Source organism: Plecotus auritus (genome assembly GCF_963455305.1).
Source record: "Plecotus auritus genome assembly, chromosome: 9".
Lineage (NCBI taxonomy): Eukaryota > Metazoa > Chordata > Mammalia > Chiroptera > Vespertilionidae > Plecotus > Plecotus auritus.
In genome coordinates this window covers 43,323,615-43,339,839 of record NC_137783.1, presented here as the reverse complement: position 1 = coordinate 43,339,839, position 16,225 = coordinate 43,323,615, and the positions used below count along the sequence as shown (strand labels likewise).

The 16,225-nt window shown below is 46.5% G+C and overlaps 1 protein-coding gene across 2 annotated transcripts in view; it reads right to left on the bottom strand.

The window, feature by feature from the left end:
- The window catches only part of STOX1 (storkhead box 1), a gene marked incomplete at both ends in the record, with an annotated part of 45,568 nt that extends 33,420 nt beyond the window's left edge, over positions 1-12,148 (bottom strand). The window contains one exon of one of the 2 annotated variants that reach the window (XM_080687998.1): positions 11,732-12,148. In XM_080687998.1, coding sequence (XP_080544124.1) covers positions 11,732-12,041 — 310 coding nt within the window. The remainder of the gene's footprint in view (positions 1-11,731) is intronic. The other variant, XM_080687999.1, reaches the window with a different exon arrangement.
- Between the last annotated feature and the right edge of the window lie 4,077 nt (positions 12,149-16,225).

Genomic DNA, 16,225 nt, shown 5'->3' with positions numbered 1-16,225 from the left:
TCATCATTGATTTTATATCTCTCTCCCCCTCTCCTTTCCTCTCTGAAATCAATAAAAATATATCTTTTTTTAAAAAGAAGACATAAATAAATGGACAGACAGACATCTTGGTGCTTGTACTTTGTACTTTTCAGGGTTTTCACAGAGAGTATCTCACCTGAACCTGATGCCAACTCTGTGAAGTAGAAAGGGCAGATAGAATGCTTGCCAAAAGACAAGGAAACGAAGGCCCCAATAGGTCTGGATGAGAAACTGGTCACTCGGCTGATTAGTGAGAGGATTAGATCCACACAGCCCTGGGCTCTTTCTATGGTCTTACTCAGATGACAGACCACCACTTAACAAGCATCAGTGGGTCCACAGGGATTACAGAACCCCTCAAAGGCACCGCCACTGCAGACAACAATCTCGATGGAAGATAATGCACACCCAAGGCTGGGAAATACAGGGTGGGGCAAAAGTAGGTTTACATTGTGAGTATGGGAAACACGGAGTTTATTCTTGCATTATTATTAATTAATTACTGTATTATTTTCCATACTCACAACTGTAAACCTACTTTTGCCCCACCCTGTATTTATCATGAATCGTGTTAGACAGGATTATAAATGTAATCACATACACATATGTGCACTCTACTACTTACTACTACTCTTCAGTGGCCTCAGGCTCAAGTCCACACCCCTCAATACAGTAGTCAAAGCCTGTCACAGTCTAGTCCCTCTCCTGGCCCTTCATGCCACTGCCCACAGCACATGCACTGGCTGTGCTCAGCTGCTTATGGTTCCCCATGTGGGCCAGGCCCTGGGACACATATCCTCCCCCTCTGTTTAAAATGTACTTCTCATCAAGCTAACATCTACTCATTCTGAGTTTAGACATCACTTCTTCCAGGAAGTCTTTCCTAAAAACAGCTGTGTGTACATATGCACACACGCAGCTCTTGGTCAGCTGTGCTTCTATTGCTCCCTATGATTCTATCACCTACTCATCCATCTGACCCCTGGACTATGAACTCCTTAAGGTCAGGACATGAGCCCTTTGCCCCTCCATACTGACCAGTGCAGGACCAGGCACACAGTAAATGCTCGATGCGCACCTAACAGATGTGAGAGCGAGGGAGGCCCAGGATGGTGTGGTTGCTCCAACTGCTGCACTACTTCAGATGCTTCTGAAGGGGCAACAGTATGAGAGAATCAAGGTGTCTGGGCAGGACCGAAGGGAAGGTACAACTTCCCTGCTTGTGGAAATATCTTAAGCAACTTCAATGTGAGCTTTCGTCTACTCTTCCCTGGACCTCCTAACACAGGTGACTAGGAGGCTGATCCAGCCACAAGCCACTGCCAAGCCAGGAGTAGGGAAGCCTCAGCCAGAGGCCGCAACAGAGCCCAAGTGAGCAGTAAGCTATTCACAGCTGAAGACCCAGAGGTCCAGAGAAACGAGCCGACTGACCTAAAGGCTCAGCTTGTTAAGAGGACAGCACCCACGTATGGCTGAAGGGAAGTGTGATGGTCGGTCCTACATGTCAGCCTGGATAAGTTTCGGCCTCATTTTTCAAACACAAACCCAGGCATTGCTGGGAAGCTATTTTTTAGATGTGATTAATACGGGAGATTATCCTACACAATCTGGGTTTCAATCAATTGAAAGGCCTTAAGAACAGAACTAAAGAAATTCCACCTAGCCCTAACCGGTTTGGCTCAGTGGATAGAGCGTCGGCCTGCGGACTCAAGGGTCCCAGGTTCGATTCCGGTCAAGGGCATGTACCTTGGTTGCGGGCACATCCCCAGTAGGGAGTGTGCAGGAGGCAGCTGATCGATGTTTCTCTCTCATCGATGTTTCTAACTCTCTCTCCCTCTCCCTTCCTCTCTGTAAAAAAATCAATAAAATATATTTTAAAAAATAAAAATAAAGAAATTCCACCTATTCATAGCAGCTTTGGTTTGTGCCTGAGATGTCCAGCCTGTTCTTCATGATGGCCAGACCTAGAGATTTCTGACTTGCCTTGCGAGCCCCCACAATCACACAGAGTCAATTCCTTGCAATCTATCTCATACTGGTTCTGTTTCTCTGATTGAACCCTGACTGGTACAGGAATGCAGGCACCTCTCAGAAGGTGGGGAGAAAGAGGATGCTTATGGTGGAACTGGATTAGAGAGCCTTGCAATGCATGTTAAAGGCTCGGACTTTTCCTGAAAAGCTAAGGGATCTGAGCAAATAAAGGGATCTGAGCAAATAAGGGATCTGAGCAGAATTAGACCTCCTTTTTGGATTCTCATAAGTCTGTCTACCTGTAGGATGGAGAATGAACTGGACTGTACAGGACCACACAGAGGATGGCAGCACACAAAGGGAGGAAGCTGGAGCCCTAATTCACGTGGGAAATGGTGAGATCTTAGGTGGACAAAGGCCCAGCAATGGAAACAGAGAAAGGGATGGATTGGAGAGAAACCTGAGGTGTTGAGCCTCAAGGAACATGATGACCTACTGGCCTGGGGCAGGAGAAAGAGGGTAGAGAAAGCCAAGCTAATTTTCAGGTTAATGGCTCTTTTCATCTCACTGGACCTCAATACTACAAGGCAGCAACTAGAGGTGTCTTCTCCTACCCACCAGCTGCTTAATCAAAACATGGAGCCAGAGATACTTATTACCTACCCAGATGCCACATATAGGACATCCAGCTTGATAACAGCAATGTGCCTACAAGACACCCTGCTGTGAGCCCTTCAATTGCCCCTGCTCAGACGAAGGTAAAAGGCAACATCTGGCACAACAAAGCCAGAAAAATATGGCTGGTAAAATCGTGGGCGGGAAGGAGGGAGGTGAGAGTGGGGCATGGACAGAGCAGCTGTTTCTGCCATTTTCTGGGCCTTGGAATGGACCAAAGGCCTTGTGGGAATCTGATAGCCTCTCAGGAAGTGTGAGTGCCGGTGAAAAATGCCAGGCCCTTTAGAGGAACCACAGTGAACTGGTGGTGAATAGAGAAGAAGGCAAGAAACCCAAACACCACCAGTCAAATCACAACCTTCATTCTGTTTCCTGTCTGCAAAACGGGCAGAATTACTCCAGCTTCCCACCTAACTTGAGGAAAGGGATGATCAAGCTAGAAAAGATGGGGGAGAAACTGAGATCTGTCCAGGAGAAGGAAGAGATGGAACAAAGGCATGGGTTTTTGGTAACTGTCTACATGATCTTGAGTTTCTCTATGGCCTAGACATTGTTCATCAACAGAATAACATTTTAGAAGAGGAGAAAAGCCAGGAATTAAGAACATTTATTACTGGGGTTTTGCTTCCAATAATGGTGAACGAGATCCTAGTAGACTAACTCTTTTGCCGATAACAACTATAACTTTGGACAAAACATAAAAACCCCTACCTGAAGGTACTGAAAAGCAACCAAAACCAGGTAGAAATTGGAAGGGAGGTTCTCGTGGAAGGAAATGGCACTGGATAAGTTTCCCATTTTTTACAGCTTTTCACCTAAAGGCAGGCCCTATTAGGAGCCAGGCCAGAGAGAAATCGATGCTTCTCTCTTCTACCTCCTTCCCTCCCTCCCTCCCTCCCTCCCTCCCTCCCTCCTCTCTTCCACTATTTCTGAAAAGCAATGAAAAAAATATCCTCAAGAGAGGGGGAGGGGGGAAGCAACACTGTACAAAGGAACGTAACAATCCAGAGTTTCTACAACACATCACTCATAATGTCAGAGGTACAATCTGAAACACTAAACAATACAGAAATAGAAAAATAAGTGACTTATTCAAAGACAAGGCAACCAATGAGACTGACTTGCTGACCCTGAGATGACCAAGATGTTAGAATTGTAAGTATTTTAAAGAAGCTGGAAGATAACATTTTAAACATGCTGATGATGAACAAACAAATTGGAAATCTCATTAGAGAAACAAATTATTTTATGACAGCCAAATGGAATCTACCCCAAAATTAAAATGTATGTGCATACACAGACTTGCACAAAGATGTTCACAGCAGCATAATTCATCACGGCCAAAAAGTAGAAACAACCCCAATAGCCATCCATTGATAAATGGATAAGCAAAATGTGGTATATCCACACAACAGATTATTATTCAGCCACAAAAATGAAGTTCTAATACATGATACAACATGGATAAACCTTGAAAACATTATGTTAAGTGAAAGATACCAGGACAAAGACCACATATTGTGATTCCATTTAAATGAAATATCTAGCCCTAACCGGTTTGGCTCAGTGGATAGAGCGACAGCCTGTGGACTGAAGGGTCCCAGGTTCGATTCCGGTCAAGGGCATGTACCTTAGTTGCAGGCACATCCCCAGTAGGGGCCGTGCAGGAGGCATCCAATCAATGATTCTCTCTCATTGATGTTTCTAACTCTCTATCCTTCTCCTCCCTCTCTGTAAAAATCAATAAAATATATTTTTAATTAAAAAAATGAAATATCTCGAACAGGCAAATTCATAGAGACAAGATGAATTAGTGGTTGACAGGGGTTGTGGAGGGAAATAGAAAGAATATGCTAGTGAGTAGTGGTATAGGGTTTTCTTTTTTGGGTGATGAAAATCTTCTAAAATTAAATAATGGTAATGATTGCACAACATTGTGAAAATCCTAAAACCCACTGAATTATACCCTTTAAAATGGTAAATGTTATGCTATGTGAATTATATCTCAGTTTTTTAAAAATATGCTTCTATTGATTTTTTTTTTAAGAGAGAGAGGAAAGGAGAGGGAAAGAGAGACAGAAACATCGATGAGAGAGAAAAATCATCCGTCAGCTGCCTCCTGCACGTCCCCTACTGGGAATCGATCCTGCAACCAGGGCATGTCCCCTGACCAGGAATCAAACCCATGACCTCTTGGTTCCTGGGTTGACGCTCAACCACTGAGCCACACTGGCCTTTTTTTTTTAAAGGTAAGGTAAAAAAAAATATGAGAAACTGGGTGATGAATACAGAGCTCTGTAATATATTTGCAATTTTTCTATAAATCTAAAATTATTCCAAAATACAAAGTTTATTTTAAAATAATACCACTTATAATAGCATCCAAAACATAAAGTTCTTAGGAACATAAATTTAACAAAAGATACTCAATACACTAAAAAGTATATTAAGGACACTCAAACAGAGAGATATACCATGTTCATGAAATGTTAAGATATCAATTCTCCCCAAATTAGGGTGACCAATTCTCCCAGCTTGTCTGGGACTAAAGGGCTCCCAAGATGGCAAGACTATCATTTTTTTCAATCCTCGTCTGAGGATATACTTATTTTTAGAGAGAGAGAGAAACATCGATGTGAGAGAGACATCTATCAGTAGCTTCCCTTACCCGCCCCCGCACTGGGAATCGAACCCCCAACCTAGGTATGTGCCCTGACTAGGAATCAAACCTGCAACCTTTGGTATACAGGACAACGCTCCAACCAACGGATCCACCCGGCTAGGGCAAAACTATAATTTTTTTCTTTTTAATCATCACTCAAGGAGTTTTCCATTGATTTTTTAGAGAGAGTAGGAGAGAGGGAGGGATATAGGGAGAGAGAAAGAAAGAGAAACAGCACTGTGAGAGAGACATCAATTGATTGCCTCCCGCACATGCCTCAACCAGGGCTGGGGATTGAGCCTGCAACCCAAGTACGTGCCCTTGACCAGGAATGGAACCTGAGACCCTTCAGTGCACAGGCCGGTGCTCTAACCACTGTGGAATACCGACCAGGGCAAGATTATCATTTCTAAAACCAGGGTAGTTCAGGAAGACCAGGATGAGTTTTTCATCTAACTTCATTTTGATCTCCTGTTTCAACATAATCCCAATCAAAATCCCAGCTGGATTATTTTTTAAGTAACTGATAAACTGATTCTAAAATGTATATGGAAAAACAAAGAACCTAAAGTAACCAAAACGATTTTTAGGAAGAACAAAGTTGGAAGACTCACAATCTATCGGATTCCAAGCCTTACTATAAAGTAAAACAGATAGTACAGTATTGGTGAAAGGATAGACTCAAGATCAATGGAAACAGATCCTGACACAGTCAACTGATTTTCAACCAAGTTGCAAAGGCAATTCAGTGAGAAAGGCTAGTCTTTTTAACAAACTGTCCTTGGACAATTAGACACTCATGAAAAAGATATAAAAAATGAGCTTTAGCCGAAACCGGTTTGGCTCAGTGGATAGAGCGTCGGCCTGCGGACTAAAAGGTCCCGGGTTCGATTCCAGTCAAGGGCATGTACCTTGGTTGCGGGCACATCCTCAGTGGGAGGTGTGCAGGAGGCGGCTGATCGATGTTTCTCTCTCATCGATGTTTCTAGCTCTCTATCCCTCTCCCTTTCTCTCTGTGAAATATCAATAAAATATATTTAAAAAAAAAATGAGCTTTAGCCCTAGCCGGTTTGGTTCAGTGGATAGAGCATTGACTGTAAGGGTCCCAGGTTCAATTACAGTCAAGGGCACATGCCTGAGTTGTGGGCTCCATCCCCAGTGGGGGGCGTGCAGGAGGCTGCCAATCAATTAGCTCTCTCATCATTGATGTTTCTCTCTCTCTCTCTCTCTCCATTCCTCTCTGAAATCAATAAAAATATGTACTTTTAAAAAACACACAAAACTGCCTGGCTGGTGTGGTTCAGTGGTTGAGCGTTGACCCATGAACCAAGAGGTTACCAGTTTGCTTCCCAGTCAGTCAGGGCACATGCCTGGGTTGTGGGCTCAATCTCCAGTAAGGAGCGTGTGGGAGGCAGCCGGCTAATGTTTCTCTCTCAGCAATGTTTCTATCTCCCTCTTCCTTCCTCTCTCTCTAAAAATCAATAAAAATATATTTAAAATAAATAAATGAATAATAAATAAATAAAACTACAAGATACTACCAGAATAGCTAAAATCATAAAGACTGAAAACATCAAATTTTGGCAAACATGTGCAGCAACCAGAACTGTCTCACTTTGTTGGTAGGAATGTAAAATGGTACAACCACTTTGGGAAAAGTCTTCATAAAACTAAACATACTCAGTGAGTTCGCAATTCCTCTCCTAGATAAGAACTCAGAAAAATAGAAGCATAAAAAAAAAAAAAAAACTTGTACATAAATATTCACAGGAGCTTTATTTATAATAGCCATAAACTGGAAATATCCCAGGTGTTCATCTAAGGTAAAATGGATAAACTGTGGTATATTCATAAAATCCTACTCAGCAATAAAAAGGAACTAGTAACACAAGAGAGATGAATCTGAGGAACATGAAGTTGAGTGAAAGAATCCTCACACAAAAGAGTACATACTAATGATTCCATTTACATGAAATTCTTGAACAGGCAAAACTTATAGTTAAAAATAATCAAAAGAGTGGTTACTTCTGAGGGTGGAAGCAGAGGTGACTGCGAAGGGGCAAGAGAGAACTTTCTGGGACAATGATAATGTTCTAAATCCTATTAGGAGTTTGGGTTACACTCATTTATTTATGTATTTGAAGAATGCATCAAATGCTACACTAATGATTTGTGCATTTCACTAAAAGTAAATTTCAACTAAAAATTCCATTAGCTAGCCTTAGCCAGTTTGGCTCAATGGATAGAGCATCAGCCTGCAGACTGAAAGGCCCCAGATTCAATTCCGGTCAAGGGCACGTACCTCGGTTGCAGGCTCGATCCCTGGCCCTAGTTGGTGCACATGCCCGAGGCAATCAATTGATATATCTCTCTCACATCAATGTTTCTCTCTCTGTGTCTCTCACCTCTCTTCCACTCACTCTAAAAATCAATGGAAAGATATCCTCCGGTGACGATTAACAAAACAAACAAAAAATTCCATTGGCTACTAAAACCTACAAGATGCCCTACTATCATTCAAGGCAGGACCCCAGAAGCAAGACAGAATAGGAGCTGGACCACTCTCTCTCCTCACCATCTCTACACACTTCCCTATGCCATTCCCTAAATCACGGAATAAGTCAGACAACATTTCAGATGTTTGCCCAACTCTTGTACAATCAGGCACCCATACCCTTGAGCTGTTCCTCTCCCACACCAGATCCCAGATTAGATTCTGAAATCAGTCATTTATACCTAGCATAAATTAGTGACTTGGCCTCTAGTCTTCAAAGGCACTTGCAATTTTACCTTAATATCTCTGTGTGCTCAGAGATGTTTCAGGAAGCAGGGAGAAGGGTCATGAGGGGAGGTGGGAAGATTCTCACATTAGCTCCCCTTCACCAGCCTGACCTGCCAGATCTGTATTTACCCACTCCCCAAACACACACCAGGGAACTCTGGCCCAACTCAATCAGAGGCAGAACCTGCCCACACATGTCACTGTGGGATGGAGAAGACTGTGAACCTAGCCTCCCACTCAACTATCCCTCTTGAACTGAATATGGAGGAAACAAACAGTCCATGAAAGATACATTGAAACACCTAGAACAGTATCTGGCACATTAGTGAATTAATGAAGCAAATATTGTAAAAGAGCCACCGGCATTCTCATTCAATGAGAAAAGATGGAAGGCCATGATGGGATTAAAATGTGGATACCTCAGCTATAAATTTCAGAAGGGAACAAACTTGTTTGGCCAAGTGGCCTTTCCCCGTCCTTACCCCAGGAAGCCATCATTAATCTTTCATCTACCTGGTAGGTGTGGACCCAGAGTAACAACTGATTCACCCAAACAAATCCGGTGTCCTCCACCCCTACCACCTGCGGTTCAGCCTAGCTGCTAGGTAAACAGATGTCTTCCTCCAGCTTTCAGCTCACCCCTCTCATCTGCTAATGTCATTTGCTAATTTAAAAGAAAGAAATGAACGAAGAAAACACTTGAGGACTAGAGCACAAAAAGAGAGTTTGTTTGTTAAAGATCCTATGCTGTACACCTGAAACTGACATAAAATAATACTGAATGTCAACTGTAATTGAAAAATAAAATTTAAAAAATATACATCCAATGTCCCTCTGTTTAGGGAAATGCTCTCAGCCTGGGAAATACCTTCTCATCAGAGGGAAGCCGAGGTAGAGAAAGTGAAGAGGGAAAGAAAGGGCACAAAACATGGATAACAAACCCCTTCAGGCCTTAACTTCAGGTCTGCATCTGGGGCTCAGGTCACTTCTGTCTGCTTGGCCAAGGCACTCAACCATCATTTCTTCTGAGGCCCCATAAGTACCAGGTCCAAAAGCCCGGGAGAAGGACCCAGGGAAGCACAGTGAGTTTATAAAGCTCATGGCCACACCTCTTTTCCTGCCAGCTGGCTGGCAATATTCCCTATGTCCAAATACTTTTATGGAGGAGAAGTGAGCCTTTAAAAAAACACACAAAAAACAACAACACTACAGCCCTAGCTGGTTTGGCTGAGTGGATAGAGCGTCTGCCTGGGGATTGAAGGGTCCCAGATTTAATTCCGGTCAAGGGCACATGCCGGGGTTGCCAGCTTGATCCCTGGTGGCGGGCATGCAGGAGGCAGGTGATGAATGATTCTCTCTCATCATTGATGTTTCTATCTCTCTCTCCCTCTCCCTTCCTCTCTGAAATCAATAAAAACATATTTTTTAAAAACTACAGCAAAGAGACCAAACCGATCTAACCAAATTGACCCTTTGTATCTCTTCCTAGTTCTGCTGTTCCCACAAGTAACAAATGAGGTGTGAAGCCTGCAGTAGTGCAGCTGCTGTTCCCTTGCCTCCCGGAAGCCCACTGTAGCCTCTGGAAGCCAATGCTGCCAGATTCAGGAAAGCAGGCCAACTGAAACTCCCAGTTCCCGTGGGGCAAGGCAGCTCCCCCAGCCCTCGCCACCTCCTGTGACTCAGATGGCCCAAGGGCTGCCTTGGTGCCTCCTCTCCTCTGACCTGACCCAAGGACCCCAAGTGAGACTCGTAATTAGCCATTCTATTCAAAACAGCCTCCCCCCACAGGAATCCACTGACCTGCATTAAATAAGATCTTTCCCCAGTTTCCTCCTCAAAATGACCCAATAGGTGGTTTTGTACAAATTCCAGCTAAATGTCTTCATTCTTATCAGGATGCTATTAAAAACCTCAAAATCATTTCTGACAGGAGACCCAGGTCAGGGATGATGGCCCCGTGTAAAGACCACTGCATTGCACTCTCCATAGAACACATGTCCACCACGTCCTGAGTGATGCAATGAGGCAGCATTACCTGGTGGTGGAGAATCAGAGCATCGGGTGATGGGTTCACTTTGTCCGCTGCATCTTTCAGATGGCAGCTAACCCAGGCCAACCCAGGAACCAGCCTTCACCACTGCTCGCTGGACCCCAGGTAGTAAGCATCTTGGCTGCCTCTGGCTTAGCACAAGCCCTCTCTATTTCACCCTCAGGTCTAGACCCCAACTCTACCCACCCCCTTTCTGCAACACGCTCTATGCTCACCCTTCAAAAGGGGGTGGGGGAACCAGAGAATGCAACCGCTAATTCAAACCAGAAAACCCCAGGACACAGAACTGAAAAGAGTTTTTCATCCACCCTTGCCCTGTGAGAATTTCGGCTTTCAGAGCCAAAAACCTATTTTCTTCACTCACTCCTGCAAGTAAAAGGAGATGAAATGCGTTTATGTGGCTTTGCAAATGAGCTCTTTTTTGCTCTTAGGGGAAGAAAAAGGGTGTGTGTGTGTGTGGGGGGGTGTACCAGACAGAATGGTAATGCATGGAGGTGACAAGCCAAGGTTTAACCTCACTGACCTGGGATGCAGAGACATCATCTCTGACAGGTGATGCACAACATCAAGTGCCTCTTGCTATCCCGTTCCTTTATCCCTGGGGACTAAAACACATGTTTTTTATTTGCTGCTCCTCCTCTGAGGAGGATTTATGGACTGAGACAGAGCGGGTTCCTTGGTATGAGTCAAAATCCAGGGCTGGAACAACTGGTGACTTGTCAACAGCACACCATCAAATCGTCGTCACAACCCCACATAAATGCAGACAGACAGAACCAGGCTGTTACCGGGAGCTGACAGCCCCCTGAGTGTAGTGGCCGGTGCCAGAGAACGCTCACTCAGTGCTGCAGTGGTTTAGTTTCTCAAATGAGAAGCTATGTCACACAGGCAAAAGCTGCTGTCTGTCTTCAAACAAATGGGCTCTCTGAAAAGGCTGGAAAGGAGGAATTCTATTCAGCCGACGGGATGTGTCCACAGTGCCATTTGTCATGTCTTTTACTCAAGAAGTTAACGACCCCAAACCTTCCGCTAGGCCCTGATCCAAACCCACCACACCACCCAATACAGCAGAATACGAAAACCACACACTGCTCCCAAGTCTGTAATTAAAAAAAATAAATAAAAGCAGCCAGTTCAGAACCAGTAGATTCTGTTCAACGCCTAGGGCTCCCCTTCTAAGCGCCCCCATGGAACAGAGACAGAGGCCCCTACTTCCTGACCAACCCTCTGGCTCCCGAGCACAAAGCCTTTCTCCCCAAAGCATCACTTTTCTAAGTAGAAAGTTCCTTCGGCCAGGAAACTGCGCGCTCCACTGGCTGAAAGATTTGAGCAATGGAGGCCTCCTGGAGTTGGCCCGGCGTATCCTGGGGGCTGGGACCGGGGCGTCAGTGTCCCAGCTGGAGGGAATGCTCGGGAGGAGAGCCCTCTTCCAGCCGCCGGCGTTTTCTCATCCCCTCATCCGCCCCGCCCCCGCCCCCCCAAAGTTGAACCGGAGTGCATGCGCCCGGGTAACCAGGGTTTCGTCTCCGCAGCTCGCGCGGGGCGCCCCTCCCTCCAGCCCCGCACTCACCCACCGCGCTGATGCGGAAGCCGCGGGGCGGGCGCAGGGCCCGCCGGCACCAGGCGTCGCGCAGCACCTGCAGGCTGGCGGGGGGCGCGTGCACCAGCAGCACCCCTCGGCACAGCCAGCCCTGGAAGGCCAGCCGCGAGGCGGCGCGCGCCAGCCGCGAGTTCCAGAAGCAGCGCGCGTTGGCGCGGCGAAAGGCGCGGAACACCGCGTGCCCGCCGGGGTCCTCCGCGACCCCCGCCGCCTTCGGCGTCTCCAACCTGCTTAGCACCAGTGCCAGCGACCCGGGTGCCAGCTGCACGGGCCGGGCCATGCTGCGCGGACGGCCGTGGCCCCCCACCTAGCGCATCGGTGGGCGCGGCGAGCGCAGGGCACTGGCGGCCCGGGCGCCGCACGCCCGGCGGGAGCGATCGGCTTACTGCGCGCGGCGCCGGCTGTCCGGGGAACCGGACTCCAGGGGGCGGGGTCAGCTGTGCTCCGAGGGGCCGGGGGTGGGGCGGGACGTGCGGCCCTGGGGCTGGCCGCTGCTCTCACCCGCGAGGCGCTCAATAAGGGTTTCCAAGTGCCCAGTTGCCAGATCACTCTCCACATCCCATCCTGGGCTCTGCCCTCCCCACCCCGGCGACTCCCCTTGCTCCAATGGGCCTGCCCGGGGGCTTTCCCAAGTCCTCGGGGAGCCCTGCAGCCCCTAGAGAGCCCAGCCGCCTCCGACCGCGGCGCTGGCTGCACGGCCAGGGATCCCCAAAGCCGCGAGGGCCAGGTGGCCGCCCTGGCTTTGTAGTCGCTCCCAGTGAGAGAGGCCACAAGGGACAGACAGCCTGGAGGTGTCAAGAACCTCGCTCATGGCCGGAAACCCAGGTTTGAATCTGTCGGCTCCTAACCTGTTGAGACATTTTACTTCCCCCCTCTCTGAGCTTCAGCTTACTGTCCTATCAAATAGTTGGGCCTCGCTGGCGCGGCTCCCTGGTTGAGCGCAGATGTATGAACCAGAAGGTCACAGTTCGTGGGCCGGGTTGCGGGCTCCATCCCCAATGTGGGCGTGCAGGAGGCAGCAGGTCAATGATTCTTTCTCATTGTTGATGTTTCTCTCTCCCTTCCTCTCTGAAATCAATAAAAATCATTTTTTTAAAAAGAGTTGGGACTCTAAGGACTTCTTCATCCGTGACTTTCTGAGGTTCTAGGATCTGGCCCCGCCCCTGGGACATGGAAGTGATAAGAGAAGTAAAGTGTTCCAGAGGTGCCACCCCAGTTGGCGCGTGCAGTGATGAAATCCGTGAAATTCAGCCCTGGGTTGGGTCTGGGGATAGGACAAGACAGACACCGACTTGCCCCACGAGGAACGGGAGAAGGAACTTGTGATCTGTCATAGACCTGCAGCCAGTGCCTCACAGGAACGAGGGACAATGTAGATGCTGAGGACAGAGGCCCTGAGTGAGGGCTCCTCCATGAAGGAATGGGAAAGGAGAGGAAGGGCCTTACTACCCCTAGAAATGGCAGTGTGAGAGGGAACAGAGGTGCTTGGCAAGACCTGGGCCTCATTCCAGACCCCCCACGCCCTCACTTCACCCATCACCAATAACAACTATTGGGGTCATCTATAACTGTCCCTAGTAACTATCACAATAAATGATGGATGATGTCATTGCATAGCAATCCCTAGCATTTATTGAACACTCTATACTGCGGCATTAAGGCCACAACTCTGCATTAATTGCTATTCGCATGTATGTGTTACAGATAAGGAAACTACAGCTCGGTTAGATTAAGGTGTGTTTTTAGTAAGAAATGGAGTCAGACAACTGCCAAGTCAGGGTTCCCTATGACAAAATTTCAGTTCGAATTATAAGCCTGAGACAACACTCTCCCCTCTGAATTCTAACTCTAAGATGGATGGATGGATGGCTGAATACAGCCGAGAGCCCAAATGAAGTAAACGCCTTTGTGCAACCACAGGGAGAACAAAGTTCCTCCCAGAGTTCTGTGTCATCGTGGGGAACTATGACTTCGAGCTCTGTAGATCTAACATCCAGGACAGTGCCTTTTCCATCATAATCATGACGATGCTGATTCCCATTTCCTCACAGCTTCCTCTGTGCCTGGAACTGCACAGAGGGGTTTTTTTTACATGTGTGACCTAATTTTATTCTAAAAATTAACTCTCTGAAAGGAGTAATACTATTAAGCCCCATCTTCCACAAGAAAAACAAAAGTTTAGAAAGTTGCGGCAGCTTGTCCCGAGGACAAAGCTCCTAGATAGTGAAGTGGAGATCCTATGTCTCCTTGCCCACGCTCCTGGCTGGAGGGGGAAGCCAGACAACCATCACTCGGACTCATTGGACCTGTATCTGATGTGAACAACTGTCCTGAGCTTGATTCTCTCTTCCAAGAATTTGAACTGGAAATGCACAGACAACCAGGCCCTTATTAGCAGGGCCTGTGGCTGCAAGGCTGCCCCAAGGCAGACCCAGATGTGAAGTTTCATGGCCTGATATTATGAGAGAGGTTTCAGAGATGTGACATCTCCCTTATTTTATTTACGCTAGTCCAATTATCAAAGAAGAGAGAAAGAATGTACAGAGAAAAATTTTAAACTGTACAGCCATTAGTTTTCCCAAAGGATCAGCTACCCAACCCCCACAATTCTCAAACTCCCGCAAAATGGAACACATCCTTTTTTCTTTTACAGAGAGGAAGGGAGAGGCATAGAGAGTTAGAAACATTGATGAGAGAGAAACATCAATCAGCTGCCCCTTGCACACCTCCTATGGGGGATGTGCCCACAACCAAGGTACATGCCCTTGACCGGAATCGAACCTGGGACCCTTTAGTCCGCAGGCCGACGCTCTATCCACTGAGCCAAACCAGTTAGGGTGGAACATATCTTAAATGTTAAAAGTACAGGCTCTGGCCGGGTAGCTCAGTTGGTTAGAGCATTATCCTGACACATCAAGGTTGTGAGTTTGATTGCTGGTCAGGACACATATACTAGTAAAGAAGTAACCAATAAACCAATGACTGCATAAATAGGTGAAAGGACAACAAACCGCTGCCTCTCTCTCTCTCTCTCTCACTCTCTCTCTCTCTCTCTCAGATCAATTTAAAAATGTACAGCTTCAAAAAGAAAAGAAAGAGCAGCCCTAGTCAGTTTGGCTCAATGGGTAGAGCACGGACCCAAGGACTGAAGGGTCCCAGGTTTGGTTCCAGGCCAGGGCACGTACCTCCGTTGCAGACTCTACCCCCATCCCTGAGTTGGGGTGTGTGCAGGAGGCAACCAATCAATGTGTCTCTCTCACATCAATGTTTGATGTTTCTCTCTGTGTCTCTCTGCCTCTCTTCCACTCTCTCTAAAAATAAATGAAAAAATACCCTCAAGTGAGGATTAACAAAAAAAAAAAAGAAAGAAAGAAAGAAAACTGGCCGAAACCGGTTTGGCTCAGTGGATAGAGCGTCAGCCTGCGGACTGAAGGGTCCCAGGTTCGATTCCGGTCAAGTGCACGTACCTTGGTTGCGGGCACATCCCCAGTAGGAGGTGTGCAGGAGGCAGCTGATCGATGTTTCTCTCTCATTGACGTTTCTAACTCTCTGTCCCTCTCCCTTCCTCTCTGTAAAAAATCAATAAAATATATTAAAAAAAAAAAAAAGAAAGAAAGAAAACTGTAGCCTCCAACGATGGCCTGTTTTATATGGCAAAACTAGAGAAATGGAACTTATCAAGAGCCTTCCATCTTGTGGCCCCTGCAGACCAGACCAGAAACATTCATTCTCCACGTAAAAGGCACAGAGTAGTCAAAATAAACTAAAAATTCTCAGGATAGAGGGATTTTTTAAATTTTACATGTTCAGAGGACTCCATGCCTGAGAAAGGACAACTCTAACACTATATACAAATCTAAGCTGCATGCTAGGCAGTCATTAAAAAGATGGATAGAGCCTGGCCAGTGTGGTTCAGTGGTTGAGCATCAACCCAGGATGTCACCAGTTTGATTCCCGGTCAAGGCACATGCCTGGGTTGCAGCTGGATTCCCAGCAGGGGTGTGCAGGAGGCAGCCGATCGATGATGTTTCTCTCTCATCAATGTTTCTATTTCTCTCTCCTTCTCCCTTCCTATCTCTCTAAAATCAATAAAAACATGTTTTTAAAAAAAATTGATAGAACTTTATAGACTTACATAAGACAATATCACAAATAAATTTTAGTAAAAAAGAAAAGTAAATCAAATAGTAGGTCTAGTACGCTAGACCAACTACTGTGTTAAAAAAAGAAAAAATGGGGCCCTGGCTGGTTTGGCTCAGTGGATAGAGCGTCGGCCTGGGGACTGAAGGGTCCCGGGTTCGATTCCGGTCAAGGGCATGTACCTTGGTTGCGGGCACATCCCCAGTAGGGGGCGTGCAGGAGGCAGCTGATCAATGCTTCTCTCTCATCGATGTTTCCATCTCTCTATCCCTCTCCCTTCCTCTCTGTAAAAAAAAAATCAATAAAATATATAAAAAAAAAAAA